Below are 17,213 nucleotides of genomic sequence, written 5' to 3'. Positions count from 1 at the left end.
ATTTTTGTATTTTTAGTAGAGATGGGGTTTCGCCATGTTGGCCAGGCTGGTCTGGAACTCCTGACCTCCAGTGATCCACCTGCCTCGGCCTCCCAAAGTGCTGGGATTACAGGCATAAGCTGTGACCCATGAGCCACTGTGCCCGGACACTCACTTTTTTTTTTTTTTGAGATGGAGTCTTGCTCTGTAGTCCAGGTTGGAGTGCAGTGACACAATCTCGGCTCACTGCAACCTCCACCTCCAGGGTCCTGGTTCAAGCAATTCTCCTACCTCAGCCTCCCAAGTAGCTGGGATTACAGGCATGAGCTACCATGTCCAGATAATTTTTGTATGTTTTAGTAGAGATGGGGTTTCACCATGTTGACCAGTCTGGTCTTGAACTCCTGACATTGTGATCTGCTCGCCTTGACCTCCCAAAGTGCTGGGATAACAGGCATGAGCCACTGCGCCCAACTGGTTTTTTTTTTTTTTTTTTTTTGAGATGGAGTCTCACTCTGTTGCCCAGGCTGGAGTATAGTGGTGCAGTCTTGGCTCACTGCAACCTCTGCCTCCCAGGTTCAAGCAATTCTCCTGTCTCTGCCTCCTGAGTAACTAGAATTATAGGCACACACCACCACGCCCAGGTAATTTTTGTATTTTTAGTAGAGACAGGGGTTTTACAATGTTGGCCAGGCTGGTCTCGAACTCCTGACCTCAGGTGATCCGCCCGCCTCAGCCTCCCAAAATGTTGGGATTAAAGGCGTGAGCCACTGTGCCTGGCCACGTTCTCTTAAAACAAATGAAACAATATAGGAGAGCGGATGCTGGCAGAAAAAGGCGTATAGCATTGGAAGGAGTGTTTAGACAGAATGGTTCCTGCTCCTCTTGCACCAGGAAAAGGGCCTGGGCCTTCAGGGTGGTCACAGGGTCAGGCCGAGGGGATCCTGGAGGAGTGACTTTTTTGTGCAATGAGAGACCTAGTGACGCCTTGGAGCCCATACTGAAAACTACTTCTTGCCTCAATGGAGAAGGGGGAGTGGAGAAAAGTTTCGGGGGTTGTGGGCTTTGGGTCGGCTCCCTGGACAATGGTGGAGGGGATCCAGCGTCCTGGGCCACCTCTGTTTAGATAAGAGCTTTTCCGTGAGCGTCTTGGCTCATGCTGCTTCCTGCTCTCGAGAGCCCTGTAGTCCATTCACACTCAGAACACGGCCCTTCTTCCCATCCTCTGCTTTTCCTTCCTGCTTGCTCCTTCTGCTGGCTTCTAGAGTGAGTGCCAGCAATCTCCCCTCCCCCACAACCAGGCATCCTCTCCCTCTGTGCTCCCTGCCCTCCTTCACACAGTCTTTTCCAGGGTCAGGGGATCCTCACAGCCCCACACCTGGGTGACTGAGAGACTAAAACAGTGGGTGCTTACTTGGCTACACCCAGATAGGAGGCTCATAGAGGACACCTGTTTTGTTCATTCACTTTTCTTCTTAGTGAAGGACTAGTCAGTGAGGAAGGGTGAATGGAGAAATAAGAAATCTTTAAGAAAATATTAGGAGATCCTACAAAAAATATCCTTTAACACATTCAAGAAGGAAGCTTAAAATAATAGCTTCAGTCATTCAGTGGAGAACATTTTAAGCTATCATTATATTTTGTTCTCACAAAAAGGAAGAGAACAGCTTACTTTTTATTTAGTACTCAATACTGAAACATCTAGAAAGCTTTTGGGAGTGGAGGTAGGGAATCAGAGTTTAGCATAAGGAAAACAGATTTTAGAGCTAGCCAGACCTAAGTTGAAGTCACGGTTTTATAACATTCCAGTTATGTAACTCTGGATGTCAAAAACCTGACTATGAGAATCATAGTCACAGAAGATTGCTCGGAGGACTTGCAGTCTTCTTGATTTCTTCTATCATTCTGAAATTTTGTCCTTGGATCACACCAGCCCACAGAATCACTTTTAATAAATTCTGCTTTGATGCTATGTCATTGGCCAACATTGAGGGATGTTAGTTAACGAGACCTGACACTCACTGTGGTAGAACTGCGTTCTGACGTTTGCCTACTATTAGTGTCCTGCAGCATATGAGAGAAGAAGTAATTTCTCTTAGATCTCAGTTTTCTGAAAGGTATCTTATGAGCTCCTTAATCCTGAAAATGTTTGTTTCACTTCTCTTTCTCTTTCTTGACAACTGGAAAGTAAAGCCTGTGGGCAGTATCTTCATACTAGTCTTATCCATTTATTTCACTTCATCCAGGCTTCTTAGTTATGTATTGTACTTTTTGTGAACCACCTCAAATTCTTTGTGAATGGATGTATTTTTAGCATAGCCAACTTATAAAAGCAACCCCATGCTACCATGTCTTACTAGTTTTATTATAGGCACTGAAAACACACACATAAGGAAAACAATTTAAATAAAGAATTGCAAGAAGATTGCTTTGACATCAGCACATATTAGGATGATACCAAATGTGTAACACACTTAACATAGTGCCTGGTACACAGGAAACAAATCCTTAATGTTAGTTGTCAGTTTATTACCTGATTTCATCGAGAGCTACTTACCTACGGACAGGGACTGTGTTTTAGTCATCATTACAGCTTTAGTGCCTGGCCCAATCACCTGGTAAACAGTGGGTGAGCAACCCGTGTCTTTTGCTCAGTTAACTCCCTGATGTGAAGAGTGGATCCTGACAAAGAATGGCCTGATGAGATGTGGACCTATCCTCACATCAGATGACAACCCTGCCATCTACACTTACCTCAAGTATGCTGAAAAAGTGACTGTTAAATGACCTCACATACACCCCTGATCTAAGCACTGTCACCACCGTCAGCACCTCTCCATTCGCAATGATGAGTATTTTTTTTTTTTTTTTGAGACGGAGTTTCGCTCTTGTTACCCAGGCTGGAGTGCAATGGCACGATCTCAGCTCACCGCAACCTCCGCCTCCTGGGTTCAGGCAATTCTCCTGCCTCAGCCTCCTGAGTAGCTGGGATTACAGGCACACGCCACCATGCCCAGCTAATGTTTTGTATTTTTAGTAGAGACGGGGTTTCACCATGTTGACCAGGTTGGTCTCGATCTCTCAACGTCGTGATCCACCCGCCTCGGCCTCCCAAAGTGCTGGGATTACAGGCGTGAGCCACCGCGCCCGGCAATAATGAGTATTAATGAAGACACGGTGTCTGCCAGGACCCTGGCGGACCTCGGCACAGCAGTGTCAGCACCTGACCACCTGACAGTCACGGGCAGTTGCAACTCAGGTAGCGATGCTGGCATACAGAGCCACTAGTGTCTTCTGGTCTAATGGCAAATAGGAAACTGACTGGCAGTGGCCTCTTCTTCTTGCCTATCTTCAAGGATAGGCAAAAATACTGGCTTGTCAATAATAGTAACATTTTATTCAACTAAAACAGAATTTTCTCACTCCTAGTCCCTGTAAGATGTGAAATCACAACCCCTGCAAGTAGATGATTTAATTCCTTCTGTTGTTTAGGAACATAATGTTTATTGAAGAGACAAGTCAAATTCATGGAAAAATATCAGAATACAATTGAGCATAGGCAGTAAAATGGCAAGAGCCCATATACTACTATAGGCTGAATAAGACGTGGTGACTGAGCATTTGAATAGCTGAGGTGGAATTCACCAATGAGAGTAGATCCTTGGATATTGTAACTCCTTTCATTTTCTAAATAATCTGAAGCAGCCACCATTTCTAGTCCCATTCTGATTTCTTTGGAATAAACAGTCAGAGGACCTGTCCCAAGATGCAAATATATTTCCTAGGAGAACATTAGCCTAATAGCATGGGTCATCTTGTCAGGACATTAGTGTGTACATCATGCCACTTCAAAGGGAAGTGGCTTTGCAGTGGGCAGCCCCAGAGCTGCCTAAAAGTACTAGAAGTAACAGGTATCTTTCAGCAAACAAACTTAGCACTTGCAATGTGCCAGCCACTGCGCTAAGTACTTCGCATCTATTATCTCACTAAACTTCCCCAAATAACCTTATGATGTCAGTGCTGTTAACTCCATTTGTAGATGAGGAAACCCAGACTCAGAGAGGTGGTTTATTTTGCCCAGAATCACACAGCCAGTGGATGGCAGTAGGTGGCAAAGCCAGGACTCAGGCAATAGGGCCCATGTCCTTAAGCTCTAAACTATGTTGCATCTCTTGCTGTCACCATACCAGTTTTGTGGATCATGAGCTTTTGACTAAAAATTACTCATTTTAATGTCTAAGTAGTTGTGGCACAACCAATCCTGGTAGTGACGAACGATGTGCTTTCCATTGCCTGGTTGAGGTTGTGCTGGAAGGCCACTTACTTATAAGCTCTTTGACATGTTAGCCAGGACCAGTGTCCTAACAAGATACTCAAACTCTCTGCCTGATCTGGAAAACGGTAATAATTCTATCACAGAAGTTCTGTGATAATTAAATCAGATGATACATATAAAGCACATAACCAGCACGTAACATCCCATAGGTAAATGCTTAACAACTTAGCTATAAAGAAAATAAAAATAGGAATCCCAGGCTATACAGCCTCTATCAGCCACCACCATCCTCTATTATATTTGGCTCTAGATGGTCTTTAAATACCAATTTTTGTTTCCCTCACCCTACTTGTTCAAGGACTTTTTTCATACTCATAAGGGTTGATTTATCAATAAGGTAGCAATCAGTGATCATCTTATGTAATTTTCAGTGATGGTGACAAGGCAAATGGAAGATTAAAGACCTAAGAAACTGGAATAATAGGCACCCATGTAATGTGTTTTTAAAGGGCAAGTGAAAACCCAAGCCTTTGATCTTCAGACATGGGAGGCAGAGTTTCTGAGATAGTGTGTGTACCGCAGGCCGGAGGAGTGCCGCATGTAGAAGACCACCAATAATGAGTCTGTGGAAGCCCATCAGCCTGGGAGAAGGGACAAAGTAGGCTCCTGGCCAACAGACAGCAACACATGCAGGCACTCGCCGGGTAGTGACTGCCTGGCTCAGCCATTCAGCCTCCACTGAAAACATTTCACATCAGGTCCAAAATTACCTTTCTAATTTTGGTTTTTATTTTTTCTCGACCCAAATCTGATGAACCAACCATATTAATCTTTGGCAAGTTCCTTTCAACTTTCCAACCCGTTTGTATGCCTATGTTGCTCCGTCACATCTTTGTTCCTCTCCTCTTCCATTTAACTTTCCAGGACTTACCCATCCTCTTTAGGGCCCAGATCCCAGCTCCTCCTTGGTGCTGCATCTAAACTGTAGCACTCACCATCTAACACCCATGGTTGACTTGCTTGGCCAGATTATAAGCACATGGAGACTCAACAGGATGTTATGGTAGAAATAATAGTCAACAGGAAATCGGAGACATGCATCTAGTCCTGAGCTTGCCATTAACTAGCTGAGATAACTCTTTATCTTTGAGCCACAATTTCTCACCTATAAAGCCATATCTTTTCAAAAATTAAATCTTTAACATTCCTTAATTCCTTTTTTTTTTTTTGAAATGGGGGTCTTGCTATGTTGCCCAGGCTGGTCTTGAACTCTTAGGTTCAAGCATTCCTCCCTCTTAGCTAGGATTACAAGAGCATGCCACTGTACCTGGCTCAACATTCTTCAATTCTGAGCGAATTAATCATTTGAAGTGATAGGCCAAAGCATGCCGGGGCTGAAATTAGCAGCCTCCATGTCCCCATTTCATTCCCTCATCAACTACAAACCCTCATGTTTCCTCCTTCATTTTCTTTTGACCCCTCCTTTTCATCTCCTTTAATTGCTCTCCTGCCTAAATAGCCATGAGCTTCTGTGAGGCCCACTGAAGGTCGAGTGCTTGCTGAATCCTAATCCAGAACATTAATCCCAAACAATAAATGAGAGAATGGGGCTTCTCCCTGCAAGAGATCAAATATCCCTGCATGGTGAGAAAGTCACAGAAAGGGACAATACAAACAGGGGAGGGTGCCACAATAAGCAGGCCCATTAACTGTTAGACTTGCCACCCTCCTGAGGCTGGTCTTATTTAGACCTGCTCATCCCACTGGGGCCCAAATCAGCTGTACCTCATCACTGTTTCCCGAAAGATATCATGAAATTTGAGCCCAGTTCACCTATTTGCTGCTCGCCTCTTTCTCCGTTCCTCTCCCATCCTTTGCTCAGCTCTAACTCAGCAGATGGGTCAGCTCTAACTCGGTATGGGCAAGAGCAAACCTACCAGGTTAGGCCGGCATCCTCCCAAACCTATCCCCTACAGACTTTGGCTCTTTCCTCTGGGAATCCACAGGTATGTCCTCTGAGGAGTCTTATGGGAAACCAGGGAAAAGTAACCTCCTGGAATGCCAATCTATCTAGCCCCTTGCCTTTTATTTATTTATTTGAGACAGGATCTCACTGTGTCTCCCAGGCTGGAGTTCAGTGGCAACACTGCAGCCTTGACCTCCCAGGCTCAAGCCATCCTCCCGTCTCAGCCTCTGGAGTGCACTTGTCACCATGTCCATCTAATTTTTTTATTTTTATTTTTGTAGAGATGAAGCCTCTCTCTGTTACCCAGACTGGTCTCCAACTCCTGGGCTCAACTGATCCTCTCACCTCAGCCTCCCGAGCACTGGGATTATACCCATGAATCATTGTACCCAGCCCCTCTTTTATACCATAATCTGAAAACATGTGAGAAATAACTCTCTGAGCTTGTTTTACTTATGGGAATATAGGGGAAATAATCAGCATTCCGTAGAACTGTTCTACGGATTAGAGATAATGTGCATAAAGGGATGAACATGACTTTTGGCACCAGAAATGACTTATAGATTAAATCTATTACAGCTATTATAATGAGGTAGACCATTGCATTCAAGGTGGCAAAATGTCCTAGGAGGCTTCTAGAGAAAGCATGAGGAAACAAGGGCTAGTGACCAGAAGCTCCTTATAAGGTACTGTCAGGGCCATATTCCAAATCCATCATGTCCTTGGCATCTTCTCAATCCAGCAGGTTCTGATTTGTCAGCTAAAAGGGCATGGATTTTACATTAAAGTCACAGAATAGATACCATATTTCAAAAATCTTACCATGCCAATGGAGATATACTAAAATGCAGATTCCCAGGCAGAGGCGCATGTTTCATAAGTGATTTGCTCTACTTATCTATCACCTAAAGACCTTGTGTCATAACATTAGTTTCTAGATTCAATAATAAAAATGCTTATTCAGTTTTTTAAAATCTGTGAATTTGGCCAAAGAAAATCTGAGAGGTTCTGCTAATCTTCTTAAAGGATCTTCCCAAATTATGTGTCACTATCTTCTGGTAACCTGGGAAGCTACATTGAATCTTGCTGAAAAGATCACTATAAAAACCATCCAGCGGCCAGGTGTGGTGGTTCATGCCTATAATCCCAGCACTTTGGGAGGCAAACACAGGTGGATCATGCGGTAAGGAGATCAAGATCATCCTGGCTAACACGGTGAAACCCTGATTCTACTAAAAATATAAAAAAATTAGCTGGTTTGGTGGCATGCACCTATAGTCCCAGCTACCTGGGAGGTAGAGGCAGGAGAATCGCTTGAACCTGAGAGGTACAGGTTGCAGTGAGCCGAGAGTGCATCACTGCACTCCAGCCTGGGCGACAGAGTGAGACTCTGTCTCAAAAAAAAACAAAAAAACAAAACCCAGCCAGCATAGATTTCCTATGACTCAACCTTTTGGTTTAATTTAAAACACATAATGAAATGTTTGATAGCAATTACAGGAGACAGTTAACTCATTAGAAACAATTATTCCTCAGATTCACTATATTACTATGAAGAGTGGGAAGAGGAGGAAAATCTCACAAAGCATAGAAAAGTGGCAAAGGGGCCTTTGGCAAATGAACTCATGCTCTGTTCTCAGGACTTTGTATGAAATATTAATAAGGGCTGTTGTCCGAACATTCACATTGAGCAGCATGCACTTCCTCGTCCAGTAATTACATAACAGAATGCAAGAAGTTTCTCATTAGTAAGTGAGCATTCACTTTTGGCTTGTGATGAAAGCCTCCTGCATAAGATGGCCAGTTTTATTTGGCTGTTTGTTCAAGCTCAAAGTCCTGCTAAAGTGGTCTTTGGTCAAGTGGTCTTTAAAGTCCTCATTTTGATTCAAGGTTTTGTTTGTGGTAAATTAAAATGCTCTGTAGCATGCCTGAATGGAGGTGCATACCCAGTGTGTACTGCATAGAACATGTGTTGAGACACATGGACGGATACAAACTGTATGTATACTTAGGAAGAATGTGATCAATATTTAAACATGAAGTATATGACTGTATTTCCAAAAGAAGAGTTCTGCTTAAATTACAACTTCCCTCAGACATCTGACCTACATTTTGCCCCCAGGAAATGTTGACTTTTTCAATTTTTATATTGTTAAAACTTTCATTGTGCAGATGGAAAATAAAATATGGGACATAAAACTGTTATAGCATAAAAATAATAGACATTCATGCTGGCAGTCAATTAAATTTGGGTCTTTGAGTACATTTCTAATTAACTACCATTGACAATTGTCTTGTTTTTGTCCTGTTAATTTTACATACCCCACTGATGCGCCAAACTGTGTTTCTCCCAAATGATCTATCCCTAACACATCCCTAATGACTCAGGCCCTCCTTTCTTTGCCAATTTGCTGACGTAAACAATAGAGAAATGCAATTAGGCAAGCCCCTCTCAGAAGCCCTTCTCAGAGTTCCTAGATGCTTCTGCTTTTCTCTGATTTTGTAGGCCATCCCCCACCCCCCAGTCCTTGGATGGAAGGCAGTAAACCACCCTTATTCTTAGAGTGGTCAGCTTTCTTTTGACACCACACACCCTGCCCCTGATAGTACTCTACTGCTAGGGCACACGAAGAGTGTTTCAGAAATGGGAGGTCACAGTTTCATTGAGAATGGCGGGAAACCATTATTTTCTACTTAACTTCTAAAGCATGTAATTATTTTATACTCCAGTCCTGACCTACTTTAGAGTTTTGCAAGCTGTTCCTTGAGAGTCCATGTATGTCTATTAGATTTTTCTTGGAAAGCCCCCCATTTTATCTAAGGAAGTAGAAAGACTAATGTTCTCCCTCAACCTTCCATGAGTTGAGAACCCAACATTTTTCACACCCTGAAGGGACCCATTGGCAAAGGACCAAATAAAGCAAGCAAAGCTTTGGAGCTAACTGGGCAGAGAATGAGAATGCCTTCATTTGTATGGGCTGGACCGAGGCTGGCAAGGTGGTCCAGGTTGGCACTGTAGAAAATATGGCTTGGCCCCGATGGTGGAGGAGCTGCTGCACATTTTTTTGTCCTTACTGGACCCTTATTAAGATTATAATCACGGAGTCAGTTCTGCATCATAGAGTTTGTACCTCCATTTGAGACTTGTCTGACAACCATTCTACTTTGAAAAGCTGACATTTTCTGTTAATTTGTCACTGATCCTCAGAGTTAATGGTCAAATTGCCTTACAATTTATAGGAAACAGAAGGGAAATATCAGTGTGCAACCACTGGGAAATAGTTTCAAGCCTTTTTGAAGGAAGAAAACATAATTTACAGTGATTTTCTAAGTTAATTCATTCTAGGAAAGGGGAAGCACAGTCATTGCCATTTACAGAAGGGGAAATAGAAACACAGATTAAATAACTGGCCAAGGTCATGCACAAGTCAGGGACTATGCCAAGAATAGAACCTACTTCCTTGATTCCCAGGTCTCTATCCTTGGGAGGACATAGTAGATATTTTGGAGATACATATATAGATCCAATAAGTAATCACCAAATATGTTTAATCTTGTATAATGCAAACATAAATGCTAAAGACAAGTGGTATTTACGTTTTTGTTTTGCACATGGTTGTGCCTAATAAATATTTGTGTGATGAGCAGATGGTTGACAGTATATTTAGATTGAGTACCAGACATGCAAAGTTGCTTTGTAGAATGTCAGCAATATTAATGCAATGTAGATAGAAATGTTTCTCTACATATTTTGACTAGTTATCACAGGTAGCTTATAAAGAAAATGAGATTTTTTTTACAAAGAACACAATGATACCACATTTTTTTCCCATTAGAGGGGAATAACATAGTATGTGGTACAACTCTGTCTATTATAATCAACCAGTGTTACTTACTCCTCCGAAATTATGATCTGTGATAGTTAGATGGGGAGAGAGAATTAAACTGGACTATGATCTAAAGAATGTGTGCTCTCAAAACTAAACTGCAGTAATCAAAGGCTACAGGCATTGAATCTCCCTAGAGTAAAGACCCAAGCACATTCAATGTTTTAGAAACAGATCTTAGTTTCAGAAAGAAGAAAACAGAATTCAGAAACAACCAGGTGGACCCTGAACACCCACGGAGGAGATGATCGGACCTCACGAGAGTGCCAGGAAAGAGATCAGCAGAAGCCCCTCATCATCCATGTTTGTGGGAAACAGATGAGCGCAAAGACCCACTCAGGCCACACAATTCTCCAGTCAGCTACTCGAGGGTCTCCTTGGTATTCAAGCATATAAATGCATTCTTTATGCTTACATATAAAGAAAGGTAGCCTTTCAACATCTTAGATTCTTCCTGAGAAAATAGTGACCTGCAGTACAAACTGATTATACCAAGACTCCTTGCCCCATCCTCTCCTGGGTTCCTCAAATCCACCCTTTCCATTCCCCAGAGAAGGTCCCCTTCACTCCAATCCTGTATTACTATTGTTCCTTTAGAAACGAACCAACCTCCTTGCCATGGACATTCTTATCCAAATAGCATCTCCTGTGAGGCTGCATCAGTACTGTGGCAGAGCTCACGGAGGACTGTAAGAGCAAGTGGAGCTCAGTCCTTAGAGGGTTTACTAGTACTAGTTAGTTGTTCAAAATGCAGGGGGAACGTGAGGTTCTACAAATCGAAAGTGGACTGGCCGAGCAGGCATCAGCTCCCCCACATGCCCACTTTGCCCCACCCCAGCCTCAGCCAGCTCACAGGGCAGAACCACTTCCTCTCATGACAGGAATGAATGGGGCAGGTCACACAAACCGGGAGAGTTACTTCATTCCCTCATGACACCCTTCCATTTACTCTTCCTTTTACTTCTAACTCTTCTATAGTTCCTTAATTTTTCTTCTTCTGAAAAGTCCTATTTTCCTCAATTCCACAGCCACCCTCCACCCCAGACCTACCAAATTTCTATTTTTAAAACACAACAAAACTGTATTTTACATTTCATAATTTGCATTTATTTCTCAGAAATACTTGATGAAACTGCTTACTGTTGTGAAACTAGCTCTATAGTAGGCAGAAATATCCTTTCAAGTTCATGAAAGGTTCTTGGGACTTATTCAAAGGCATGACTACAACCTTGCAAATCTGTGGCACTCTGTAGCTTTACCTTATTCAATCCTCATAGTCTCTCTATGAAGTGTGTATCAGTATCTTTATTTTATATGAACAGAGGCTGCCAACTACAGGCGTGTGAAAGGCACTATATGCTCAACATACGTATGATGTTCTCTGGCTTTTTGCTCAGACTTACGGGAGCAGGTTTAGGAATATCTCTTTAGAAGTCTACCAGTTGGCTGAGGATGGGAAAAAGAAAAAGTTCCACCTCATTCAGTGTTGATAACTTATTTTTGTGTTATTAATATTCAAAAGAAATACCATAGTTTTCTTATCCCTTTCCTTTGTTGCTTTTTTGTTTGTTTGTTTTTCTGAGACAGAGTTTTACTCTTGTTGCCCAGGCTGGAGTGCAGTAGCATGATCTTGGTTCATTGCAGCCTTCGACTCCCGGGTTCAAGCGATTCTCCTGCCTTAGCCCCCCATGTAGCTGGAATTATAGGTGCCTGCCACCACACCCGGATCATTTTTGTATTTTAAGTAGAGACAGAGTTTCACTATGTTGCCCAGGCTGGTCTCAAACTCCTAACCTCAGGTGATCTGCCTGCCTTAGCTTCCCAAAGTGCTGGGATTACAGGCATGAGCCACCGCACCTGGCCCCACTTTCCTTTTTTAATGCAAAAAAGCTAAAAAGGGGAAAGGTTCTGCTTTATTTCTTCTTGGTTCATTACCTGTATGAGTTTAAAAGTCATCATCCTTTCCCTCCTCTTTTTTATTCCTAATGTTTTATAAGAACAAATTCTAGGGAGAACGAAAACCACAATATTACTCAGTTACAACTTACCTTGTTTTCATAAAATATTTTACCACTTTTTTTAAAAGGGATAAATTTCTAGTTAAACTGTCAGTAGTTCTGATAGCTTAATATATTTACATATTTATTATACTCTAGGAAACTAAGTAATTTGAGTTAGGTCTGAACCTTTTTCTATATTAGATACATTAACTATCTGGCCATATTAAACCCATTAATAGTTTTGAGCTCCTTAAATAACTACATGCGGTTCTCAAACTAAATGAATGCTTTGGCTGTGGGTATACATAGATACGCCCTTTCACTAGGGCCTAAAATTTAAATGCCAGGAATTATTCTACATATTTGAGAGCAGTGTGCATATATTAGTCACCCAGTCTCTTTTGATGGTCATGTATAGACACTAGTATGCAACTATGTTACCATATAACTCAAAATAAGTGCAATAGAGCATTCCTTACTCATGTGTTACTAAAATTCCTGTCTACAACTGAATCTAAGTTAATCTAAGTATACACAAATGTTTATATAAAGTCATATTTGAGAACTTTTGGTAATTGAAGAGGGCTTCATTTATCTGTAAATTTTAGCTTCATCTCTCTGACAGGGTGAAAGAGTGGTTCTGTTTATTTTCTAGTGTACAAGGGTTCTACATATATTTCTGAAATACTCCTAAGTTAACAGTACTGATTTAACCACCAAGCACCAAAGCTGGGCCTAACACAGGTAGGCTACTCAATTAGTACCTGCTGGCTAAAGATCAAGAGCTTGATGTAGTACAAAGATGTGTACATTTCAAGCAACAGCATATTAAAGAAATAAAGCATATGGAAACTTAAACTTTCATTTCTGATCAGTCTTGTAAGTAGTGAAAAAACAAATGCCTTTAACACAATAATTCAAATAATAAGTAGAGAAAAGACAAATGCCTTTAACAGAGAATAATTCAAATGGCCAACAAACATTTTAGGTAACACTCTGAGTCTTGAGACAATTTCGAAAGGAATAAGACCTATTTTCAGGCCTTGGCGAACTTACTCCATAACACAAAAGAAAGATCCCATATACCACAAGGAAATTGGAAAGAAAGCTAATGTTTACAAAGTTCCATTTGGGCTGGCCTCATTCCCCAAACCATATTTTATTAGCATCATTTAAACGCAAATTTATAATATTATGTTTTAACACTCATAATTGTTATTTTCTAACATAGTTACTAATTCTAATCCTAGATAGAATAGAAAATTTAGGTTTAATATTGCCAAAACAAAATTTAAATATATTTAGAAAAGGCTTTGTTTTTTCAGAAAAATTCAAGTCTACACTTTTATCCAAATCTAATAGCTTCAAGTATTTAGCTATTTTTTTTATTTATTTGCATGTTAAGTTGGCACATTATGTCAAGACCCTAAAGGGATGGGTCCATAAATATTGATGCACACCCCAAATTGGCAAAATAGTATAGAATTTCAGTAGATCTCACTGTTTTTTGCATTAAACATTCACAGTGGTAAAGAAGGTATTTAAGATTTGTAAGTCCTCTATATATCTATTCTTAGAAAATGACAGTCAAATGAGAAATCAGATGTGTGGAAATAGCTGCTTCCCAGGAATTCCATAACTCACCAGTAACTTTCTATTCTGAGAGTAATACACCCTAAGCAAAACATTAAAATACAAGACAAAGAATTGGAATTGGGAAGAACCTAGAAAATCAAATAGCTACTTCTATCTGTCTACGTTAGAATTATGCTTTGTTTTCTTTTCCTATCAACCTGTTTGTGTGTGTGTGTGTGTGTGTGTGTGTGTGTTTTAAATAGCAATCCTCCTGAACACTCTACAAGTGGAGTTAAAAGTAATAAGGAAAATAGGTTGGCATAATGATAATTCTTGGGCAGTTTCGATAATATATTATCGTTGCACCTATCAATTCTATTCCTGTTCTTCAAATTTGCTCCCATGAACTATCCTTAGTATCATCCCTCTAGACTAAACAAAAAGGGGGAAAAGCAAACAAGGTTCAGTCATCAACAGGATGCAAGGAAATGCTGCACAATTTGCAGAGAGTAGGGATGTATTCATTCAGCAAATACCCATTGAGCATTTACTGTGTGCCAGCCTTGGACCAGCCTAAAGATATAGGGGTGCTCTCAATCAGCTCTTAACTTAGAGAGAGACAAACCTGTGTGCATCAAGTGATGTAACAATGGATGAACAAAGTGCTGTTCATATTCAAGAGGAAGAAGCGATTCTGAATGAGGCAGTCAGGAGGGTTCACAGAGAAGGTGACATAAGAGCTAAGCCATGGGGTTGGATAAATAAGGTGCTCTTAGGAGGCAGGCAAAGCCCAAAAGTAGGAAACATAGTGATCACTGGTGTTGGGAAGAATTTGGATCAGATCCAACAAATACAAAATGAAAAATGGGAATGCTAATGCAACTGACACAGTGGTATAGCCAAAGTCTGGGGGTCTTCAGTTGAGAAACAGGAGACCAGAGTTCCAACCTGAGCTCATGTAACAACTCATGGGAGGGAATTAGTTTTGTGTTTGTAAAACTGTAAACTAGAGAGAAAAATTATGAAATTGTTAGCCAATGATAGAGTATATTCAGTAACAAAGAAGTATAGCTGTTGCCCACCTTTTTCCAAGGCAGGGAATTTTTTTTTTTTTTTTTGCCTCAAATATACATACATCCCATCTGCAGGTTGTCATCGTGTCCACTAAAAAATCTAATTCCAGGTGTCAAAAATTATTTGAAAGTTAGTAAAAAAAAACCTGACTGTCCCTACCTTGCTTCGGAATGACTATGATTACAGGGGCGCCAGAGCCACTTGATTGTAGGTTGAGGGATACCATATGCGGTACAAGTCAGGATTTGTCTGCTGCCCAGGGGGTAGAGAGCTGGGTCTGGAAACGATGACACGGCCTTTTCGTAAATTTGGGGTTTCACTGGAAAGGAGATGAACGGGACAGAAGTCAAAAGCTGTTCAAATGACTTTCTCCTGGGTCACACATGAAGGACCACATTCTCACCAGTTTTAATGTCAGGGAAACAAACAAAAAACAAATAAACCCCCCTATTTGTAAAGAAAATGCAGATTAAAAAAATTACAGCAGGGTTTTGAGAATATTAATAATTTGATTCCATGGTATGTACGTTGTGATTACAATGATAAAAGATCATGCTGTCTGTGGAATACAACAAACAAACACAAGATCATTACGATGGGAACAGAAGTGGTTTTCAAAATGATCATTTAAAATTTTGTTATCTTTGATGTTATGCTGACTTTTGAATTCACACATTTTCATTAATTTGTTCCCTACCAGAACCAGAAGAAAGTATGAGTAGCAAACTTACCATTGACAATTAGAGTGGTAGTGAGGTTTTTAAACACATTTGACTGTTTTATGTTCAGCAAGATTGTATAATTCCCTGCATCCTCTTCAGTTACATCCTTGATAATTAACGAATAGCCATGAGTCAAATAGCGAGCGGATTTCTCAATCGCAGGTGACCCATCTTTTAACCTGTGGTTAAAAGCATGATCACTAAGTCATTTTATACAGCCTCTCAATATTACTTTGATAACACCGTCATTTAAGTGTGTGAGCTCAAGTCGATCAGTTTCAGACCTTTGATCATCAGTGTTGATTTTTAAAACATAGACATTAACTTTTCAGTAAAGGCAGATAAGATTTTTAGACTGGGTGGCACTTCATATTTATTGGCAAGGAGGAAGAAATAAAGTGAGAGAAGATAGAATAGCAGTAGTTTAGTGGGCCCACAGGGATATTGGTGGCCACTGTGACTTAAGTATTAACCCAGAGAGGCAGGGGCTCTGATTCCATCCGAGATGTTTTTCAGAGTTTCCCATGAGGCTCCATCAGCAGTATAAGAGCCATTGTAAGTCAGGTCAACTAGATCACTTCTCCAGATAAAAATAAAAATAGACTTTCCTATTGTGGTCTCATGTGGAGTTCTTATTAGTTACGTAAATTGTCACACCAGTTGTCCCTTTCATAAACTAGAGTGAAATCAAGATTATCAAGATCTTTCCTCTGAGGAAGAACAGTTAAGACACAAAATAAACAGAAAGCATAAACTTAAAGAAATTTAAAAAACATTTCAAATACCTAATTGGTGCACTGATATCATTCGATTGCAAACAGAATTGACAGAGGCCGGGATGCTTGACCTGGTCCTGCTGCTCACTGCAGGCTGCTACACACATGACTAACTAGATTGGGCTTCAATTTTCTCAGATTTTCTAGAGGTTCTCAAAGATTCCCTATAACTCTAAAATTCTATGATTTCATTAAAATGCACAGTTCTTTAAATAGGCAGTTTTTGTTGTTGTTGTTGTTGTTGTTGTTTTTTTTTTTGAGATGGAGTTTCGCTCTTGTTACCCAGGCTGGAGTGCAATGGCGCGATCTCGGCTCACCGCAACCTCCGCCTCCTGGGTTCAGGCAATTCTCCTGCCTCAGCCTCCTGAGTAGCTGGGATTACAGGCACGTGCCACCATGCCCAGCTAATTTTTTGTATTGTTAGTAGAGACGGGGTTTCACCATGTTGACCAGGATGGTCTCGATCTCTTGACCTTGTGATCCACCCGCCTCGGCCTCCCAAAGTGCTGGGATTACAGGCTTGAGCCACCGCACCCGGCCAAATAGGCAGTTTTAATCCATTAGGAGTTTCTTATGTTCTCTATAAAGGTATAATATTGGGAATTTAGTTCATTACCATGCATGATTATAAAGTCCTCCAAACAAATTCCCATTACTAGTGAGTCTCAGTTCCAAAGTAATTAATGAGGATGCTATACTTTGTGATTACAAATACTGTCTTGATATTACTTTAAATTATTTCTCATTAACAAGTCAGCATTTCTGACAGTGGATTGAATTTTTTTTTAATGCCCTTGCTACTTAGTTACTGAAGAACTCAACAGTAACAGATGAGCGTGCTCATGCTCTCAGACACTGGAGGAGTGAATGTACTTCCTGGAGTCATTAATTACTATTCAATTTACCATTAAACCTAAAAATTTGCTACTAAATGTTTTTGATATTCTGTAGCAAAAAA

At 40.8% G+C, this 17,213-nt stretch overlaps 1 protein-coding gene across 3 annotated transcripts in view; it reads right to left on the bottom strand.

Moving 5' to 3' along the window:
- Window positions 1–17,213, bottom strand: part of FLT1 (fms related receptor tyrosine kinase 1) — a 196,752-nt gene that overhangs the window by 111,290 nt on the left and 68,249 nt on the right. For all 3 annotated transcript variants that reach the window (XM_039473122.2, XM_074387903.1, XM_074387904.1), the window contains exons 9-10: window positions 15,489–15,658; window positions 14,917–15,076 (exon numbers count right to left, since the gene is read on the bottom strand). In XM_039473122.2, coding sequence (XP_039329056.1) covers window positions 14,917–15,076; window positions 15,489–15,658 — 330 coding nt within the window. The remainder of the gene's footprint in view (window positions 1–14,916; window positions 15,077–15,488; window positions 15,659–17,213) is intronic.

This window comes from Saimiri boliviensis, chromosome 16 (genome assembly GCF_048565385.1).
Source record: "Saimiri boliviensis isolate mSaiBol1 chromosome 16, mSaiBol1.pri, whole genome shotgun sequence".
NCBI classification, from domain to species: domain Eukaryota; kingdom Metazoa; phylum Chordata; class Mammalia; order Primates; family Cebidae; genus Saimiri; species Saimiri boliviensis.
This window is presented reverse-complemented; position numbering and strand designations above follow the sequence as displayed.